We start from the raw sequence: 19,446 nt of genomic DNA on the forward strand, positions 1-19,446 counted from the left end.
TTCGAACTTCTTCTGTGGAGTCTGTTAACACTACCCTCAACAGGAAGGAGGGTAGAGAGTATGCTGAGGCTGGGGAGAGGTTGCTTTATGGTTTGTCTTCTTTTGCTTGAATTCTTACTTTATTCCACTATTTTCTCTCTGGAGTAATAGTCCCCGTCCAGGCTTGGCTTTTGTCACTCTCACCTCCCCAGGTACTTTAGCCAGCCACCTCCTCTCATTTTATGCTTATTTGTAGATATGTTTATTTGTTTTCTTAGTCACTGTCATAATTAAAGAAAGTGAATCTCCACTCAATCTTTTTTGTTAACTGCGTTGTTTTTATTTATTTTTGCTTTGTTTTTGTTTTGTTTTAACATTTTATATTATATTGGAGTATAGTCGATTAACAATGTTGTGATAGTTTCAGGTGCACAGCAAAGAGAATCAGCCCTTCTCCCTCAAACTCCCCTCCCATCCAGGCTGCCGCATATCACTGAGCAGAGCTCCCCGTGCTCTACAGCAGGTCCTAGTTGGTTACCCACTTTAAATATAGCCGTGTGGACATGTCAGTCCCAAACTCCCTAACTGTCCCTTCCCCTCACCATGCCCCCAGCCACTTGCTTTTCACACGCACCTTCGGTGGTTCTTTGCCTCGTGTTTACAGCATGTTCACCTCTCACCATCCAAAGCAGCATCTTTCTCTTGGCCATCTTTTCAGGTTATTATCATTCTATTTTTCCCCACCACCAGATGTCCCCCTTTGAAAATGACGGTCAACTGTCTCAGGTTGAAGCCTTTGTCTCAGTTCCCTGTAGCAGGGAACTTTCACCCCAATCTCCTCATGCTGAAATTCTATTTGTAACATCCAACTCATCTACCACTACCTCAAAGTTACCATAATAGTTACACTCCAACACGTTTTTAGACACTCGAACTGTCGCATCATCATCAATATCAACCGCCACTGAGGAAAAGAGAAAACTAGTAGATGATACATCAGCACTTTATACCAAAGGCTTATTCTGAGAGCAAGAAGCAGTGAGAAAGAGTGAGATTTACATACTTTTATGCTTGTTTTAAATATGTTTTTCTAAAAGCATAGTTGAAGCCCCTGTCCCATTCTTCCCTTCCTCAGAGGAAACTTCCGTGGTAAATTTGGTATACATTCATTCCACATTTTTATATTATTTTTATAGTTATATATGCAGAATAGCATATTCTATTCTTTTTATTTAGATATCAAAATGTACATAACATTCTGTAATTTACTTTCTACTCAAATAAGAGATTCATACAAAAAAAATGAATACAATCCTTAACTTTAAATATTTATTTTAATGCAAAATAAATTATTTGTAAGTCTATGGTTTATGACCAAAATACTCTTTCTTAAGACGAGGGTTAGAGTGTTTGTGATAAAAGCCTTGCTCACACACGTGCCCACTTAGCTCCTAATGTCGGCAGGAGAGCAATTCCAGCTCTGTTTTTGCTCACTCAGCTTGGGTTTTCGGCCCCCTTGTTTACCCAGGATCCCGCCTAGGGGCCTGGAGGCTACCTCAGCACAGGGCGGATGTGTGGCAGGTGGATTTCTGGTTGTCATCTGTCTGTACTCATCTACTGAACTGTGCTTTGCTCCCTCTGACCTCTGGTCGTCCATCCATGTCGCTCTTTGCTGAGTCCTGTTCACCACCGGTAGGGGTCCAGGTCCAGCTCTGAGACGCTGCACTAGGATGCATGTCCCCTGACAAGAGATGGTCTCCAGGGATGACCTCTGCTTTCAGAGCCCAAGCCTATCATGACATTTGTCTCATCCTTGCCAATTTCCAGAGCTCAGCTGCGGGGAGAAAGGCAGCATCATAACACCCACCGTTATCAATATCTACTCACTTCTAATTTCCTTTCTGATATTCTTACAATCTGGGTCCAGGAGATTTTGATCTCGTCTGGAGGTAGAAAGGAGCCAGGAAAGTTTACCCTTACAATATCGTGTGCTGCCCTGAATCAGCTTTATTGTCTTTGAACTGAGTTTATTTCACTTCCTCCCCATTCACCCCTTTATCCAGGGCTGATCCCCAAATGCCAGGAAATATCTTCTTGAATCTTTCTTTCTTTTGTCATCCACCTTCTTCTGAAGCACAGAGCAGAGAATGACCTAGATGCTCCTAAATAGGAAAAGGAAATACTGGAAAAGCCTTTAATATTTTCAAATATTATCATGTCATATGTAGTTCAATGCAACGCATTTCCAATAAAAAAAAAACAGAGCAATATTGTTACAATGAGAGGATAGGCATATTATAAAAGAATATGTTTCTAAAGTCCCTTTATAAATAATCTTAAGGGAACTTCAAATATACCTTCTTACAGAAAAAACAGTATAAACAGTTGATATCATGGATAATCCACCACAACCACTATTTAGCCCATAAGTAGATGAAACTGTGTCAATTTCAGCTGTGTCAGAAACAAATAGAACTATCATATTAATAGTGTGGTGCTGGTTGAATGGTGTAAGTTACTGTACTAGTAATAGCACTGGAACTATTAATTATTTTTTTATAAACTTTATTTATTTATTGGCTACATTGTGTCTTCCTTGCAGCACACAGGCTTTCTCTAGTTGAGGCGACCGGGCACTACTCTTCGTTGTGGTGCACAGTCTTCTCGTTGTGGTGGCTTCTCTTGCTGCGGAGCACGGGCTCTAGGCGTGCAGGCTTCAGTAGTTGTGGTACATGGGCTCAGTAGCTGTGGCTCGTGGGCTCTAGAGTGCAGGCTCAGTAATTGTGGTGCACGGGCTTAGTTGCTCCATGGCATGTGGGATCTTCGCAGAACAGGGCGCGAACCCGTGTCCCCTGCATTGGCAGGCGGATTCTTAACCACTGCGCCGTCAGGGAAACCCTGGAACTATTATTAAATAGTATGATTTCGAGTAATGTGTCTATGGGGGGAATGTCTCACTACAGCAGGGTGGTTATGCTTTTCCTATTCTCTTAATTTATTCTCAGGATAGAATTAGCTAATAAATTTTAAATTAGGTGTTGATAAGTCAGGGAGCCCCTATAACTAAACACAACACAGAACAAAACGCATAATAAATAAATTTTCATTTTTCCCGATTGTGCATATATTGAAACAAGCTTAATTAGAAGATGGTGAGTTGGCATAGGAACACTGGTAAACATTTGGAAAGTCACTTATGGGCATCTTTAACTTTCCCTTACTTTTCTACTAATCACATGTTTAAAAGATTTATTTAGTCATTCAAAAATTATTAAGTAATTTGAGTCAACCTATCACAAAATTCTGCTGTGTTCTACAATAAAATCTTCTGTTTGAAGAACCCTCTCTATTTTCCAAAGCGCTTTCTATGTATACTACTTAATTTTATTTTTATAATGACCCTGTAAGAGATAAAAGGCAGGTATTATTATTCCATTTTACTGATGAGGAAACTGAGACTCAAAAAAAATTAAATGATGTGAACACATTCATTCAGTTATTTATGGAAATACCTAGAATTAGGACTTCAGTTTTATAATTTTAACTATAATGTTCTCTCTTTTGAACCATATCTATTAAATACATAACCCATATTATACACACATTCACACATTGATGAGTGTGTACATATATTAGGAAGGCAGAAGGATCCCTTAATTTTTATCTGAACCATCTTGCATTACAAGGCATTAACCTTATCAGTACTTTCCACGTGCATTTATAAAACACTTTATTTATATATTTTCATTTTAGTTAACTTCAAATTAAAGACTATCCCCCAGAGGAATTTTAATAGTTTACCATCAATAGGTGATAAATATTGCAAAAAACAGCTAGGAATCAAAATACTTTGTATCATAATCATTTTGCAGGGTTTTAAGTGACTGATAAATTCAAAGATAGATTCTCCATGTTTATTGGCTCATAAATTGAGAGAGAAAGACATATTGCCAAATTTATTCCAATAATAAATAAATTTTAAAAATATACAAACCTTCTATTACAACATTTATTAAAATAGTCCAGCACTAAACACATGTTTATGACCATCATGTGAATAAATGTTGTAGCCAGAGTCTGTCGCCGGAAAGGTGAATGAGCACATTGGTGAAGTGTATTGCTGCTTACAAATCCGATCCAAAGATAACTAAATGACATGCTTCTGAGTAATTGTGGTTATTTGTACATAAATGTGTTTATAACTCATGTATTATTTTAAAATCAACAGTTATTCCTCTCAGAAAACAAGCTCAGAAAACACTTTGATCATTAAGGCAGAAAAGCTAACATTAAATCAACTTGAAAAGAGATACTTACATTGAAGTATGGCTTATGCTTTTTTTTATTATTAGTATCATTGTTTGTTGCTGTATCTTTGGTAGCTGGAACAGTGTTCTGCATACGGTAAGTGCCAGTAAATATTTATTATGTTCTAGAATGTACTCAGAAGCTGAAGTACTGGAGTAACTGACACACCTATTTATTTATTCACTTATTTATATTACTATTTTAATTTTTGAATTATTAAACATATTTTGAGACAAAAAAGATAGATTCACATGCTGCTATAAGAAAAAATACAGCGATATCCAGCGTGCCGTTCACCCATTTTTCCCCAACGGTGATATTTGCAAAACTGTAATAAAATATCACAACCAGTATATTGACATTCATACAGTGAAGATACATTTCTATCATGTCTCACGTTGTCCTCTTATAGTTAGACCCACTTCTCTCCTACTTCTTCCCTAAGCCCTGGGACCACTAATTTGTTCTTCATTTCTATAACTTTGTCATTGTGATAAAGCTATACAAATAAAACCATACAGTACGTAAACTTTGGGGATGGGCTTTTCTTCAACATAATTCGCTGTAGATTCATCCGAATTGGGTGTATCAGTTCATTCCTTTCTATTGCTGAGTGATGTTCCATAGTATGATTGTACCACAGGTCTTGCTTTTTTCCACTTTTTTATTGTGGTAAAATATTTATTGTTATGTGTATAACATGACAATTACCATCTTAACCATTTTAAGTGTTCAGTTCAGTGGTTTTAAATGCATTCACTTTGTTGTGCAACCATCACCACCATCCATCTCCATAACCCTTTCCATCTCGTAAAACTGAAACCCTACCATTAAACAGTAACTCCCTAGAGTCCTCTCCCCTAGCCCATGGCAACCACCATTACACTTTCTGTCTCTATAATTTTGACTACTCTAGGTACCTCACGTAAGTGGAGTCACACTAGTTGTCTTTTTGTGACCGGCTTATTTCACTTGGCAGTTGCAGTCTACTGCAAAATTTTCTTCATTTCTAAGGCTGAATGATATTCTCTTGCATGTATATACCTTTTTGCATATCCATTCATCTGTTGATGCACACTTGGGTTGCTTCAACATTTTAGCTATTGTGAATAATGCTACTATGGACATGGTGTACAAATACTCTTCCAGATCTTGCTTTCAATTCTTTTGGATATATAAGCAGAAGTGGAATTGTTGGAACATACAGTAATTCTATTTTTAAGTTTTTGATGAAGGCCATGCTCTTTCCCACAGCAGTTTCATCATTCTACATTCCCATCAAGAGAGCATAAGAGTCCCAATTTCTCCAGATCTTTAACTGCACTTGTTTTCTGGACTTCCTTCCTTCCTTCTTTCCTTCCTTCCTTGTAGCCATCCTAATGGGTGTGAGGTGGTATTTCTTTGCACTTTTGATTTACATTTTCCTAATGATTACTGATGTTGAACATTTCTTCATGTGCTTATTGGCCATTTGTATAATCATTTTTTGGAGAAATGTCTGAATCCTTTGTCCACTTTTGAATTGGGTTTTTGTTTTTGTGTTGTTGAGCTTTGGGAGTTCTCTATATATTCTGACTATTAATCCTGTATCAGATACATGATTAGCAAATATTTTCTCCCATTCTATGGGTTGCCATTTTACTCTGTGGATAAGTGTCTTTGATGCACACATTTTAAAACATTTTCATGAAATGAAATCTATTTTTGTTGTTGTTGTTACCTGTGCCTTTGGTGTCATATCCAAGAAAACATTGCCAAATCCAATGTCATAAAGTTTTGTCCTATGTCTTCTTCTAAGATTTGTATTGTGTTAAGGCTTATGTTTAGGTTCTTGATCCAATTTGAGTTAATTTTTGTATATGGAGTTCGGTAAAAGTCCAACTTCATCCTTTTGCATGTGGATATCCAGTTTTCCCAGCATCATTTGTTGCAAAGACTGTCCCTTCCCTATTGACTGGTCTTGGCACCCTTGTAAAAATTCATTTGACCATATATGTGAGGGCTTATTTTCAGACTCTCTATTCTATTCCACTGGTCTTTATACCTGTCTTTATGCCAAGGCCACACTCTTTTGATTTAGCTTGGTAGCAAGTTATTCAATCAGGAGTGTAAGTCCTCCAGTTTTGCTCCTCTTTTTCAAGTTTGTTTTTGCTATTTGGGGTCCCTTGAGATTTTATATGAATTTTAGGGCAGTTTTTTTTCTATTTCTGCAAAAGTGTCATGGGGTTTTTCATAGGGATCACATTCAATCTGTAGATCGTTTTGGGTAGTATTGGCTTTTTAACAAGATTAAGTCTTGCAAACCATTAACATGGGATGTATTTCAATTTATTTTTGTCTTCTTTTATTTCTTTCAGTAGCGTTTTGTACTTTTCATACAAGTCTTTTACCTCCTTGTTTAAGTTAATTCCTAAGTATTTTACTCTTTTTTGGGGGATACTATAGTGAATGCAATTGTTTTGTAAGTTTCTTTTTAGATTGATCATTGTTAGTGTATAGAAATGCCATTGATTTTTCTGTGTTGACCTGTATCCTCTTACTTTGCTGAATTTTTTTCATTGTAACAGTTTTTTTTTCCCCACAATCTTCAGAGTTTACTACATATAAGATCATATCATCTGCAAACAGAGGAAAATTTACCTCTTTCTTTCCAATTTGTATGGCTTTTGTGTCTTTTTCTTGCCAAATTACTCTGGCTTGAACTTTCAGTGCTACATTGAATAGAAGTGGTGAAAGCACACATCCTTGCCTTGTTTCTAATCTTGGAGAAAAACTTTCAGTCTCTCACCACTGAGCATAATGTTCATTCTAGTTTTTTCACATATGACTTTTATTATGTTGAAGTCATTTCCTTCTATTCCTAGTTTGTTGAGTGTTTTTATCATGAAAGGATGCCGCATTTTGTCAAGTGCCTTTTCTGCATCAATTGAGATGACCATGTGTTTTCTTTTCTCTTCGTTCTGTTGATATGGCATATTACATTGATTGATTTTCATATGTTGAACCACCCTTGCATTCCAGGAATAAATCCCACTTGGTTATGGTGGATAATCCTTTCAATATGCTGGTGAATTATGCTTGCTAGTATTTTGTTAAGCATTTTTGCAACGTTGTTGATAAGAGATAAGGATCTGTAGATCTCTTGTGTTGTCTCTGTCTGGCTTTGCTATCAGGGTAATGCAGGCCTTATAGACTGAGTTAGGAAGTGTTCCCTCCTCTTCACTTTTTGGGAAAAGGTTAAGACAGATTGGTATTAGTTCTTCTTTAAAATTTGGTCAGTGAATAATCAGGTTCAGGGCTTTTCTTTGATGGGAGACATTTGTTTACTGATTCAATCTCCTACTAGTTATAGGTCTATTTGGATTTTCTGTTTCTTCATGATTTAGTCTTGGGAGGTTTTATGTTTCTAGAAAGTTATTCAAGACTGCCACCGTATTTGTCCTATTTTTAAAATTTCACATACATCATGATAATTTCCCATTCCATAACATATCCTGTGGAAGCATGACTGTAAATGGTTGCATAATACTCCATCCCACAAGTATGTCATACATTATCTAACCTTCTTCCTGTTGTTGAATGTAGGTTGATTTCAACTGTTTGTCTGCAACGAATATCCTCATTCTGTGCACACATCTCTTCTTAGTTCCTTAGTATATATTCCTTGGAGTAGAGCTCCTGGATCATTGGGTCTGTAAGCATTATTTCCTGCTCTGACCTAATCTTTTGAGATGATGCCGAAGAGGAAATTAGGCTCAAATCTAAGCTACCAGTTGAGCAATGAGAACAATTTATTTAGAAAATTTTCTTGTCAGTATCTTATTACTCCAGTCTATTTATCCAGTTAGTTATCTGCTTAATAGAAAATTATGGATATAAATATAATTAGCTTTAATAGCAATAAATCTTAAATACAACTTTATAGTAGTTTTTATTCTTATGTTCAGTACTCATATGTGAATTCACGAACATTATTTAAAATGTGATAACAACTAGTCATAAACATCATAATCAAAACATTTATTTATTGAAAATTTGATCTGTACCAGACATAGTGCTAAGCCCTTTATATGCATAATCTCATTAACAAATGCCCTAACAGGTGGATGTAAGGAGCTCTAGTTTACAGAGGAGCAACCAGAGTCACTGAGAAGTCCAACCTGACAGCCTCTCCAGAAGCTAGAACCGAGACCTAAGCCTAGGTCTTTCTTTAACATTCATTTAGTGCTCACTACAAAGCAATGAATGTTCTAAGCTATAAAAATGAGGATTTTTACAAATGACAAAACAAAGACCCTGAGAGGTTTGTTATCTGTCCAATGGAACATAGCTAATAAATGGTGGACCCAGGGTCAGACGAATTCTGGATATCGTACGCTTAGGAGTTCTCCCTCCCTGATCTGCTGCAATTGCACATGAAGTGCAAAGGAGGAAAAGGAGCCACGTTGGGCTAAGCAATTAAGAAGATTTTTTTTCTCTGACTGACAATAGACCAGGCCGCCTGAGCAGAGAAAAGGCTGGACTTTGGGCTCCCACCTGGTCCCCCTCCACCAGTAGTACCCTATTGTGGGAAACAGTGTGTCCAACCCAGGAGCTGGCACCGGCTCCATCTCTCTCTCTCACCCTCAGGACCACAGTCATCTTTTCGCATCAGTGTGTCATTTTCTGGTCACACTAACTGGGTAGTCCGATTCTCAGGAGACCTGGTTTCTTGTGCTCCTGTCACTGACGACAGGATTTGACCTCACGGAAACTCAAGGTGCAAAGACGCATTTGGCACCTGCTGCGATGCTGGGCGGTTGGTGGTCAGTAGGCGCCAGTTTGCCAAACCTGTTGGGAATCATTCAGCTGCTGCTCCTGCTGACTCACCACAAGCCCCCTCTCGGTGCCCACTGGCATTTCTGGAAACATAATCAGACCCAGACCTAAGGCACCTTCCTGCCTGCGGCCCACGGGCTGCTGTGTTGCCCCGCACCAGGCGCACTCAGCCACAACTTTGAAAGGTCAGCCTATCTCGGAGTCGCGGCCTTAACGTGAGATAACGTGGACATTTCACTCCTCTGGCAGATATTTTTAGTCCTTTGTCCAACTTTTGAAAGAATGGAATTTTGGAAATGTTTCGCCTTAGACGTTTAGCATTCCTAGGCTGATTCACTACCCCGGTGAGCCCGTGGTTTCCCCGCTGCCCTGATTACGGTAAAAATAGCAGTCATTCTGGGAATTTGTTCAGGTTTTTTTCCAAATCCACTGAGCCTCGTCTCCGACACCACTGCTCTCCGGCGAGTCCCGGCACCAGGTGCTCGGGTCTGGTTAGGCCCCCCGTAGGCGCCTGGCGGAGTATGGACGCAGTCCAGGTCCCTACCCGGTTCCTGGGTTCTTACTACCTAACACATAGACGGACCTGTCCTGCGACGCGTTTCCTTTCCTTGTTTATAGACTTTTCTTTCTGACAGTTAAGAGTAGTGCTCAGGTAGAGATTTAGGAAATTAAAGAGTCAGAAGTTTCCAAACACGCTGAGGTCACTTTAAGAATTCAAAGGACACGAGACACCTGCCGGGGTGGTGGGGGGGCCGTGAGCCGCTCTGCCCTCCCCCAGTCCGGAAATGCCAGCGTCCCACGGGGACCCGAGGCACTCCCAGGCTGGGAGGAGGCGGTGGATACCTGGATCTGAGCCAACTCGATCCCTCCCCGTTCCTCTGCCCTGTGGCGCAGACTGGCCCTTCCAGCTCCGGAGCGCCGGGCTCCGCGCGCAGCCCCCTGGGGGCAGGTCCGCCCGCAGTCCTCCAGGCTACTGGCTGGCCGGAGCCAGTGTGGGCGGGGGCGGGAACCGGGAACCGGGCGCGCGGTGAGGGGCGGGGGCGGGAACAGGCGGGGAGGAGCCGGCGGGGCGGGGACCCAGGCAACTAGCCAATCCGCGCGGACTCGGGTTCGCCCAGGCTCCCGACTGGCCGGCGGGAACTGGGGAGCCGCTCCCCAGCACTCGCGGACTTCGGAATTGGCTGGCGGCCTGACGGGCGCCGCGGCCGCAGCGCGTTTCCGCAGTTTGTCGAGCCCCGAGGATGCGCGCCCTGCCAGCCCTGGACGCGCCCCCGAGCGAGCGCCTCCTGTCCCGGGACTCCGGGGCCCCCCGGGCCCGGGACCCGGCGGGGCCGACGCGCAGGAGCGCGGTGGAAAGGCTGGCAGCCGACCGCTCCAAGTACGTGCGGGGCCCGCCGGGAGCCGGCCCAGGCCCGGCTTGCGAGGGCAGCGGCCCCGGGGCGAGCGAAGGGCAGGCGGGCGACCCTCGGCCCCCGGCGCGCGTCCCCGGTGCGGTGGCGCGCAGGGCCATAGCGCGGAAGCCGCTGAGGCCGGACTCGCTGGTTATCTACCGACAGAAATGCGAGTTCGTCCGAGGGTCGGGAGCCGACAGCCCCAGGGGAGGCCTGGTGAAGAAGCTCTTCCCGGGGCCGGGCAAGGACAAGACGCCGGGGTCCCCCGGCACGTCCCGGGTGGGAGAGGAGGGCGGGGCCGGGGCCCAGGAGGCCGCCCCGACCGAACCCGGCCCCGTCGTGGCTCCCGCGGTGCCAGGGCCCTCCGCGCCCCCGGCTCCCGCCCCGCCGGTCAGGGCGCCCTCCAGAGTTCCGGCTGCGCCCCGGGGTCCGGAGCTGCTCGGGGCGAGGCACCGGGGGCTGCAGCGTTCGCAGTCCGACCTCAGCTCGCGCTACTCCGCGTCCTTGGCCGAATTTGACACCTTCTTCCAGTACTGCGGCCTGGAGCCCGAGGTGGTGGAGGCGATCGGGCGGGAGAACTTCTCCGCCGGGTCGGACGTCGTCGCCCTCAAGGTCCGCAGCGTGAGCGTCGCCACCTCCGACAGCGGCTTCTCCCGGCACAGCGGCGGCGACGAGGGGCTGCAGGAAGAAGAGCTCACGGAGCAGGTGCCCAGCACCACCTCGGTGGTCGAGAGGAACGCCCGCATCATCAAGTGGCTGTACACCTGTAAGAAGGCCAAGGAGACCCCCGGCCAGGGGCTGCAGGGCCCGGCGTGACCGCTGCGCCCCGGGAGACCCGGACCGAGGTTTGCGTCCAGAGAGGCCGGGAGGGGTGTGTGTGCGGCGTGCCTGTGAGGGCTTGGGGAGTGCCCGAGCCGGGTAGATCCAGCCTTCTCAAGTAGCGAGGGACCCTAGCGATAGAGACGCAGAGGCTCCTGCGTCAGAGTGGCCGCTGCTGAAGAGCAGAAGGGCCGCCAGGCCAGGTCCCCGCAGGGCCTGCACCAGTTCTTTTGAGTGTGCGATTTCTGGCTGCCTGGAAAGGTAACACCATCCCAGTTGGTCTATTATTGTGAAAAGTGGAGAAACTGGGATTATAAATGCTCAGTTAGGAAGTGGTTTTACACCTCAGCAGTTATCCTGATTTGAACATAGCCTGAGAGCCCCAGTTCCTGTGGGCATCCAGAGCTTTGATGTGAGTTGACCGGTCAGCCTGTGGCCCTGGGGTGGGGCTGCCATCTCCCCTCCAGCAGAAAGGAAGGCTCTGCACTTCCTGGAGGCCTTTACCCAAGTGGGAGGGAGGAGAACTTCTCTACAGGATCTTGTCAGCAGTTTGACATTCATTTAGCTGCAGAGATCTTTATTTGGCTAAAGTTTGTTCAAATTGTTCTGAGACCTTCCTGCGGAGAGCCGCTGCAGCGTAGTTCACAGGAAGGAGCTTCGGTTTGTTGAACTGGAGCTGGACGAGATCGGAACTAGCATCTTAGAGTCCTGCTTGGCAGTGATTCTGTATTTTATTTGCCTCTGACGATAATTTGGGAGGTAAATTTCTTCGCCTTGGGCGTCAGTAGCTCAGGGTTGATCGCAAGAAGTTCTTTTTCCCTGAGGAGCTAAGGAGTGCTTATCCTCACTGTCAGCTCTGTGGAGAGAGCACTTCCGGGGCTGGTGAAGAGAGAAGGGAAGGTACCTTTTCAGGGCTCTCTTTGGGAGCCAAGATTTTAAACATTGCAACATCTTGTTTTCTCTGACCCTGCACTGACAACCTGCTACAGGTGTTTGTGAAATTCACGTGGTGGAAGTATTTTTTCTGCCGTTGAGATGACTGATTGAACACACAGTATCAGTCTTCAGCGTGGTGGGGAGTCTGCCACAGACATGATGCACACAGCTCACCTGTGTCTGAGGCCTGGAAAAAGCCTGACTTCCCCTAGTGGCCATGGTCTTGGTACGGTTGTGACAATTCGCAAAAACAGAGGAGTTCATTGTTTCTCTTGAACTCAGAGGGGTCATGACTTAAGTGCTCCCTTGTAGTTCATTGAGGATTATTGCATTTCCACTAGCCTGAATCCCCAAGGAATGTATATAGGCAGTCAGAATTTAAACTAAAAGCACACATTAACTTGTACTTTTCACCGGTTGTGCTGGGAACTGAGACGAGTGAATGCTGGCCAGGGTTAGGGTTGGCCATGAACACCCTGATGTGGAGGAAGGAAGCTGCAGAGGCCAGCATGTCCCAGAGGGATGTTGTGTAGGATGGAGCCCTCAGTGGGGAGTGGGGAGTGCTTCTGGTAGCAACCACTCCCGCACTTCTAGCTTCGTTGTCCATAAAACGAAGGTAGATAGCAGATGCTTTCCAGCCTCTACGCTTTATGATTCCACATAGTCAGTAATCTGTATGTCTGTGTTGCACGATTGAAACCCAGAAAAGGAAAACAAAAAAACTGTCGTTTATTGTAGTATGTAAAAAGTAAACTTACAAATAAGCCCCTTCCACGTGGCCAGAGTGCACTGTACTTTATGCAAAGAGTGTAGGTGAAATTGGTGGTGCAAATAGTGCTGAAGTAACACAGTGGTGCACAAACACACCAAAATAAAACCTGACACCAAAAAAATAAAAGCACCGTCCTCTGATCCATCAAGACCCAGCCCCACCTCACCCAGTGCTCACCCACAGTGCTCACCGACAGTGCTCACCCACAGTGCTCACCCAGTGCTCACCCACAGTGCTCACCCAGTGCTCACCCAGTGCTCACCCACAGCACTCACCCAGTGCTCCAGTGTGAAAGCTGAGAGGGAGTTTAGGATTCAGTCCATGAAGTAACTTTCCAAATAACCTTTCCTTTTAGGTCTGAGTCTGTGTAAGATTTAAGAAGGTTGGTTAGCCTGTAAGAACTTTCACTTTTATGACAGAGAAGTAGTTGAGGCAAGAGGGAAAGTGACACAGGTTTAGGAAACTGGCCAGGTGAGCCTCTGCAGAAGAACAGAGGTTCACTCACTCACCCTCTCCCTCCCTCTACATAACCCTGTTTGTTCAGGTGGGGGTCGGATGTCACCTGTATCCTGAGCTGTTTCATATTACTGCTCAGAGAAGGGAGATGGAATTGACACGGAACCTGCCCAATTTTCTGTATGTCATTGGCAATCACCAGCACTGTAAAGATTTTCTCTACGAATTCACTCTCCTAGACCCAAAACAGCTCAGGTTATTTGAACTTCCACCCAGGACACCTAAGGGCTGGCTGCTCGGAGAACTGTGAGGAAGAAATGCATGTCCTTTCTCCAGCTCCACTGGGACTGGGACGATGTCTGCCCATGATCACGGCCCCTCAACTTGCCGTTCGCAGACACGAAGCCCCCTCTGAAGAAGAGCCAGGAGAGCGCTTAGACCCTTCGCCTTCATTGGTGAGGGTCTTCTGGCAGCTTGAACAAAATGCAGCTGACCTTTTCCCACAGGATTACTTGGCCGAGATTAATTCCATAACTTCTGGAAGCTGTGGAAGCAAGACTACAAGGTGTAATTTTTCTCCAGTTTATCAGGACATTTGTGTTGGAGTCCATACGGATTCATTTTAAGATTTCATGAAAATTCAGAAAATTTGAGATGAACAAATATATGCTTTCTAAGTGAAAAAAGAAAACATTTTATATGGAGGGTTTGTCCCCTTGCTAGATAGAGATATTAGAAAGTAAAATAAAAATATCCCATCCAGAATTAAATAAAAGGTTCACAAGTGTATTACCCCATGGAGTAAAAATATTTGCTTTCCAAAACTGAGGATATCAGAGCTGGAGAATGACTTGTAGAATCTGCATGCAGTCCCGCTGGGATCCATTAGTGATACATAGTTACATGTGGATAATTTTGGTATTCTGTTTCCCAGTGTATAATTCCTGAAAACTGCTCTTCTGTCTACTGGTGTTCAGTCATCTTCCTGTCATTCAATTCATTAAAATGATAGGCCTGCCAAAATTTCGGTTTCTGGTTTTCTATCTTTTGCACAAATAAATGTTACCGATCTTAAAATTGTTAGAATGGTAACTTGCCCTTTGAATTAATTAGGGCTAAACATTGTTCGGTTTTAAGGCAAAAATCTCAGACATCTCCAGCTGTCTTCACATTTCTCTTTGATAGATGTGGGGCAACTGAAAGCTAGGGGGTAGAACTGTCTCACCATCTGCAAAGATGCCGTGGGGAGATAGCGCAAACAAACTGGGACACCCCTGAATTTCTGCTTCTTTCTTTTTTGACTAGCTGGGAAGCTCTGTAGTCACCAACTAAGAGTGCATTTTAGGTAAGCTAGTGGCTTGAGCTGTAATAAGGCTACCTACTCTGTCTTCAGGCCAGCCCCTGGGCCTTTTAGAGAGATTTGTGTTTGAAAGCAAAGAATCTGTTTGCCTCTAAAAATTTATTTGTACTGCTTCCTTTGTGTTCTGTTTTGTTGTCCAGCTCTGTGCTAGTGGGCGCTGGCCTTACCCATCAACATTCAAAGAAATTTTTCTTTACTTCCCCAGAAAAAGGCCTGCGGGGAGATGGATGCAGAGAAACCAGATGATAGCTGCTTTTGCCACTGATTTCTTTTCAAAATTTAAAATGTGCAAAGGAGATGCTTAAAATGCAGAAAATATCACAAAACCAAAAACTGCAGGGACCAGACTTTGTAGTTCAATGCTTGGCTTTATAACTTTTGCCTAGAATGGTGTTGATTGACAGCTTTTTCCTTATCCTCAGGAAGCAAGCCTTCCCGACAGTGGGGACTCCTTGAAGTACGTCTGGTTGATTGGGACCCCAGGGCCATCCTCACTGCCAGGTTTTGTCCAGTGTACCCAGGTGTCCATATGATTGCTGTTTTCCCAGGAATAAAGCACGCCATTGAAGAAGCCTAAGCAATTTCAGAAGGTTGGAAGTGCTATGGAGAAGATGGGGACATAGAACTTGGAAATTAGCTGAGTTATAACTGTTATGACACAGCTGTAGCTCTGGAAGATATTTTCTTGTGTTAGGTGGACCTATCCTTGCTTCCAGAGAGCAGCAGAAGAGGGAAAAACTGCTTGGAGATATTTTCAAGGGCATCTTTTTGAGTGGCTTGCTGACAAAGAGGTACAATTATACATTTTGATGATATCTAAATTAATTTTAAAAAGAAAAAAGGCAAAGAGCATGAAAAGCAAACACGAATGCCACGGTATTTACTTCTTCAATCATATTGGATGGATTGGCACCATTTAAATCAAAGTTCTGTGATCATAAGAAGTTATATTCTACACAAATACTATGGCTAACAAAGAGCAAACACATGCTCACACTTGCATACTCACACGTAGACCTCAATTTCTAAGCACCACTGCACCGTAAACTACAGTGAATTCCCAAACTGTGCAACTGATCATCTTATGAAATGAATCAGAAAGCACTTTTAAAACCACTTGAGAGCTGCAAGGTCATTCTGTGAACATCACTCCTGTTGGGTTGTAGACATGCAGAGGTACCAGTAAAAGATAAAGAGCTGAAATACTGCTCGGAAACCTTTTCTTGTACCTGGACAGTTCCTTGAGAGTTGGCAGAAGAATATTGGAGCTTCCTTCCTTCAGATCAACAGCAGTGGTCCTCTTCTGCAGCACCGTTTAGAATATGGGCCTCCATGGTTCTCTTGTTCCCAGCTTCCAAAAGGATAAGAAGCCTCGGTTTAGACAGAACATGGACTCATGACAAGTGATGTGCCCTGCTCTCTGGTCTAATTCACACACCCACCTATCAGGCAATCATTCCAAACTTGGCAACACTTCACCCTTCTCTGAAAAGGGTGTGTTTGAGACAAGGGTTAGCCTCTGGGTGTCCATAAGGAGTTACTGTGACTCTAAATCTGAACCAGCTCATGGCACTCAGAGTAAATAGATTTCAGATTCAGAAACTTCTGGGAGGAATTTTGTATCGATGATGACAACCCAAAGAAAACTTGTCACCTGGTCAAAGCTTACAATGTTTTGTCAAAATATGTCCCTTCAAGAATAAAATCATTAGAAGAATCGAGAGGGAAGAGAAATAGCTTTCTCAGTGGTAAAATATTTTATAAACCAATTTTGATATATTCGTGTATTTGTTTAATATTGTATTCTATTTTTGTAACTGTTTCACTGTGAGAATATGTCCTTGAATTACTTAAATATTTATTTTTACATAGTTATTGGTCTTCAAATAGTTTTCCTACACTTCGTATGGTTTTAGTTTTTATCAGGATAATTTTAAATCATTCTCTCCTTGATTATCTTTTTGTATGTTGTTTAATTGAATTTCCAAATTTGACTGTAAGCAGAGTGTTCACTACTCTATAAAGTGCTCTGTACTCTAGGGATTTGTTTTCAAGTAAAACACAGATGCGCATTTGGGGAGGCTCTGTTGGCTGATGGATGTACCTCTGTCAATGTAGTCTCTAGAAAGACAAAGATTCCCTGCTCTAAGAAATGTTTCCCTGTTGTTTTTTTAAAAATGCTGCTGTTCTGCTGTTCACTGGATTACACTTAGTTTAAAGATAATGTCAAAGATGAGAGGAGTTTTCTTTAAAGGACCTTTTCATATATGCAGTTCCCTTGTTTACAGGTTCCATTAATTTTATATGTGAATGCTTTAAGTAAAATTGTTATGTGCCTTTCTATTGTCAGAATAGGATGAACCGAAACCTAGCTCAGATTTATCTGAGATCAAAATGGTGCGGACTCTACCATCCGTGTAATAGATGAAAAAGAGAAAAACAAATTGGTTACCATTTAAAAGCACCAAGATCTTTGAGAAGCATTTGCACTTCAGTGGAGGCGACTCCTGGAAGGAGCTGTCAGGAACAGGGTATCCCCAGACCCCAGCAGGATGGGTTAACGCTCCCTCTTGTCCGTTCAGATTCATGCCTAAGCTCCCGGCCTGAGTGTGTGGTTGGAGGCCAGAGGTCCTTTCCTCACTGAATTACCCCAATTTGCTGAGTGACTTTGAGAAAATCAAACTGTGTAGCTCAATCTGAATGAAAAAGCTTGTAATTGCTTTTCACTATTGCGGCAAAATAGTTTCTTTTGTTCACAAAAGAATAGCTTCTCAGATAATATGATTAAGCACGATGGAGAGAAAAAATTATTGATACAGCATGGAAAATATCTTGGTAGTATCTATTTCATTAATACATGGGTACAGATCAGCAATGCCTCAGAGTGAAAGGTATTTATGTAACTGGAAAGTTTCCTCACTATATACTGATGCATATAGTTTCTAAACTGCTGGTCACTGACACTGGAATACAAAGAAGGATTTATCAAACGTTGCCCTTTTCAGTGGGTTAAAGGTGCAGTGCTGTAGTTGGTGATTCCGTAAGATATCAGGCCCAGACAATTGTTACGGCTGTTTCTGAATAGAGTTCATGTTTTCTGCACGCTACTTGCGACATGAGTGCAATATTGTATATTCTGTATCAAAGAAATAAAGTATTTTTTATCATTTTTAGTATTACTTTATGAATTTGTACAATGTGAAAAAACTGAAGCAAGAGTCTGCTTATTATAATTACTCAAATCTTTGGCTTTCTCCCTTTTTTCCTAATATCATCTCAGCAGATTATCAGTAGAAATGAGGAGCGCATTCTAAAATTTGACCCAGGAGAGCCATGTGGTGTCCGAAGTCTCCAGTTCTCCCTGGAGATGGAATGCAATAAAAACAGTTTGAATGTTTAGCACGTTGGTTTTCTTTGTTTCATCAGTCTTTTGTTTAAATTTCTTTCCTTCATGGTTTATTAATATTATCATTGTAAACTGGGTCCAAAGATAAAAATGAGAGTATAGTTTGTAACCTTTCCCATTAGTTAACTCCTTGGTGAAGGCAAACTCTACGTACAGCAGGTTTGCTCTCTGTATCTGCTGGTACTGGAGATGTAGGCCTGAGCCAGTGGGGAAGTCCAGTCTCTAGCTGATCCAGCTAAGCCAGGCCAGCTTCTTTTTCACTCCTGCAGTGGCTTATGCACAAATCCACACAAGCATCCGAAGACAGGATTCTGGAGAATAGTTTACCCTGTATTTCCACGAAGACCATGGACAAGCCCCCGGGGACTGTGGAAACACTCTGATTGTAACTGTTCAGAACTGTCCCGACATCGTGCTACGTGGCTTCCATCACAGAATCCAACAGCAGCTGTCATTGTCTTCCTTCAGGTAAACGTGAGTTCTCACCTTTCTGTTTCCCTTTTTGAAAATTCGATAAGACGGAAGCAATGAAGTGATGCACAGCGGTTAGATGTTTCAACTTTGCTTGTGTTTTCTGTGATGAGATAAATTAATTTATATAATAGTTAAATGTTCCAGGTTGGAAATACTGAACAAGAAGGAAAGCAAATTCTCAACCAGGAGCTTATAACTCTGGTCGTGGAAGTAGGAGCAGTTCATGGGGAGAAAATACAGAAACACCAGGCAGTGCGCTCCTATCCAGTAATATTTTCTCTGCTACAATGTCCCCAATCCTACAATTGTCATCTTTGTGTCATCTCCTTGAAAATTGTCATTAAAATTGAAATGCTTTCTGAAGGGGAGAATGTATTAAGCCATTGATAACTATTCATCTTTAAGTCAAAACAGAATATTGATGTCTGTAGAAAGTGAGAACCCGAGCCACAGAAACAGATATGGAAAGACCAGAACCTTGGCTTTAGTATATAGCCTGTGGGATACTCAATTTTGAGCTTAAGTAGGACTCTTACTACAAGTGCCAGAATGGAAATTACGGTATCCACTAAATGCATACCCTGCTGTTGAGACACTCATGGTCCTGAGCAGTAGCGGCTATAATCAAGGACAACCCACTGATGACAGGAAGCAGATTCACCCACGTTCATGTATTGAGGAGCCAGGCACCGCAGTAGGCACTGGGGCTCCCCAGGCGCCCTGCCAT

General features: G+C 43.1%; 1 protein-coding gene across 3 annotated transcripts; it reads left to right on the top strand.

Moving 5' to 3' along the window:
- Window positions 1-10,162: 10,162 nt before the first annotated feature.
- FAM110C (family with sequence similarity 110 member C) lies at window positions 10,163-18,008 on the top strand. Of its 3 annotated transcripts, XR_007470805.1 has the most exons (3): window positions 10,163-11,341; window positions 13,756-14,044; window positions 15,262-18,008. XR_007470805.1 is itself a non-coding variant. In XM_033437532.2 (2 exons), exon 1 carries the CDS (start codon window positions 10,347-10,349, stop codon window positions 11,310-11,312), a length of 966 nt encoding a protein of 321 aa, XP_033293423.1. In that variant the 5' UTR covers window positions 10,163-10,346; the 3' UTR covers window positions 11,313-11,341; window positions 15,045-18,008. The 3 variants fall into 3 exon arrangements, 2 of the variants coding, with proteins under 2 accessions (XP_033293423.1, XP_004274989.1); XM_033437532.2 differs by lacking the exon at window positions 13,756-14,044 and having other exon boundaries at window positions 15,045-18,008; XM_004274941.3 differs by lacking the exon at window positions 13,756-14,044 and having other exon boundaries at window positions 10,164-11,341.
- The last annotated feature ends 1,438 nt before the right edge of the window (window positions 18,009-19,446 follow it).

The sequence above is a fragment of the Orcinus orca genome, chromosome 13 (genome assembly GCF_937001465.1).
Source record: "Orcinus orca chromosome 13, mOrcOrc1.1, whole genome shotgun sequence".
Taxonomy (NCBI): domain Eukaryota; kingdom Metazoa; phylum Chordata; class Mammalia; order Artiodactyla; family Delphinidae; genus Orcinus; species Orcinus orca.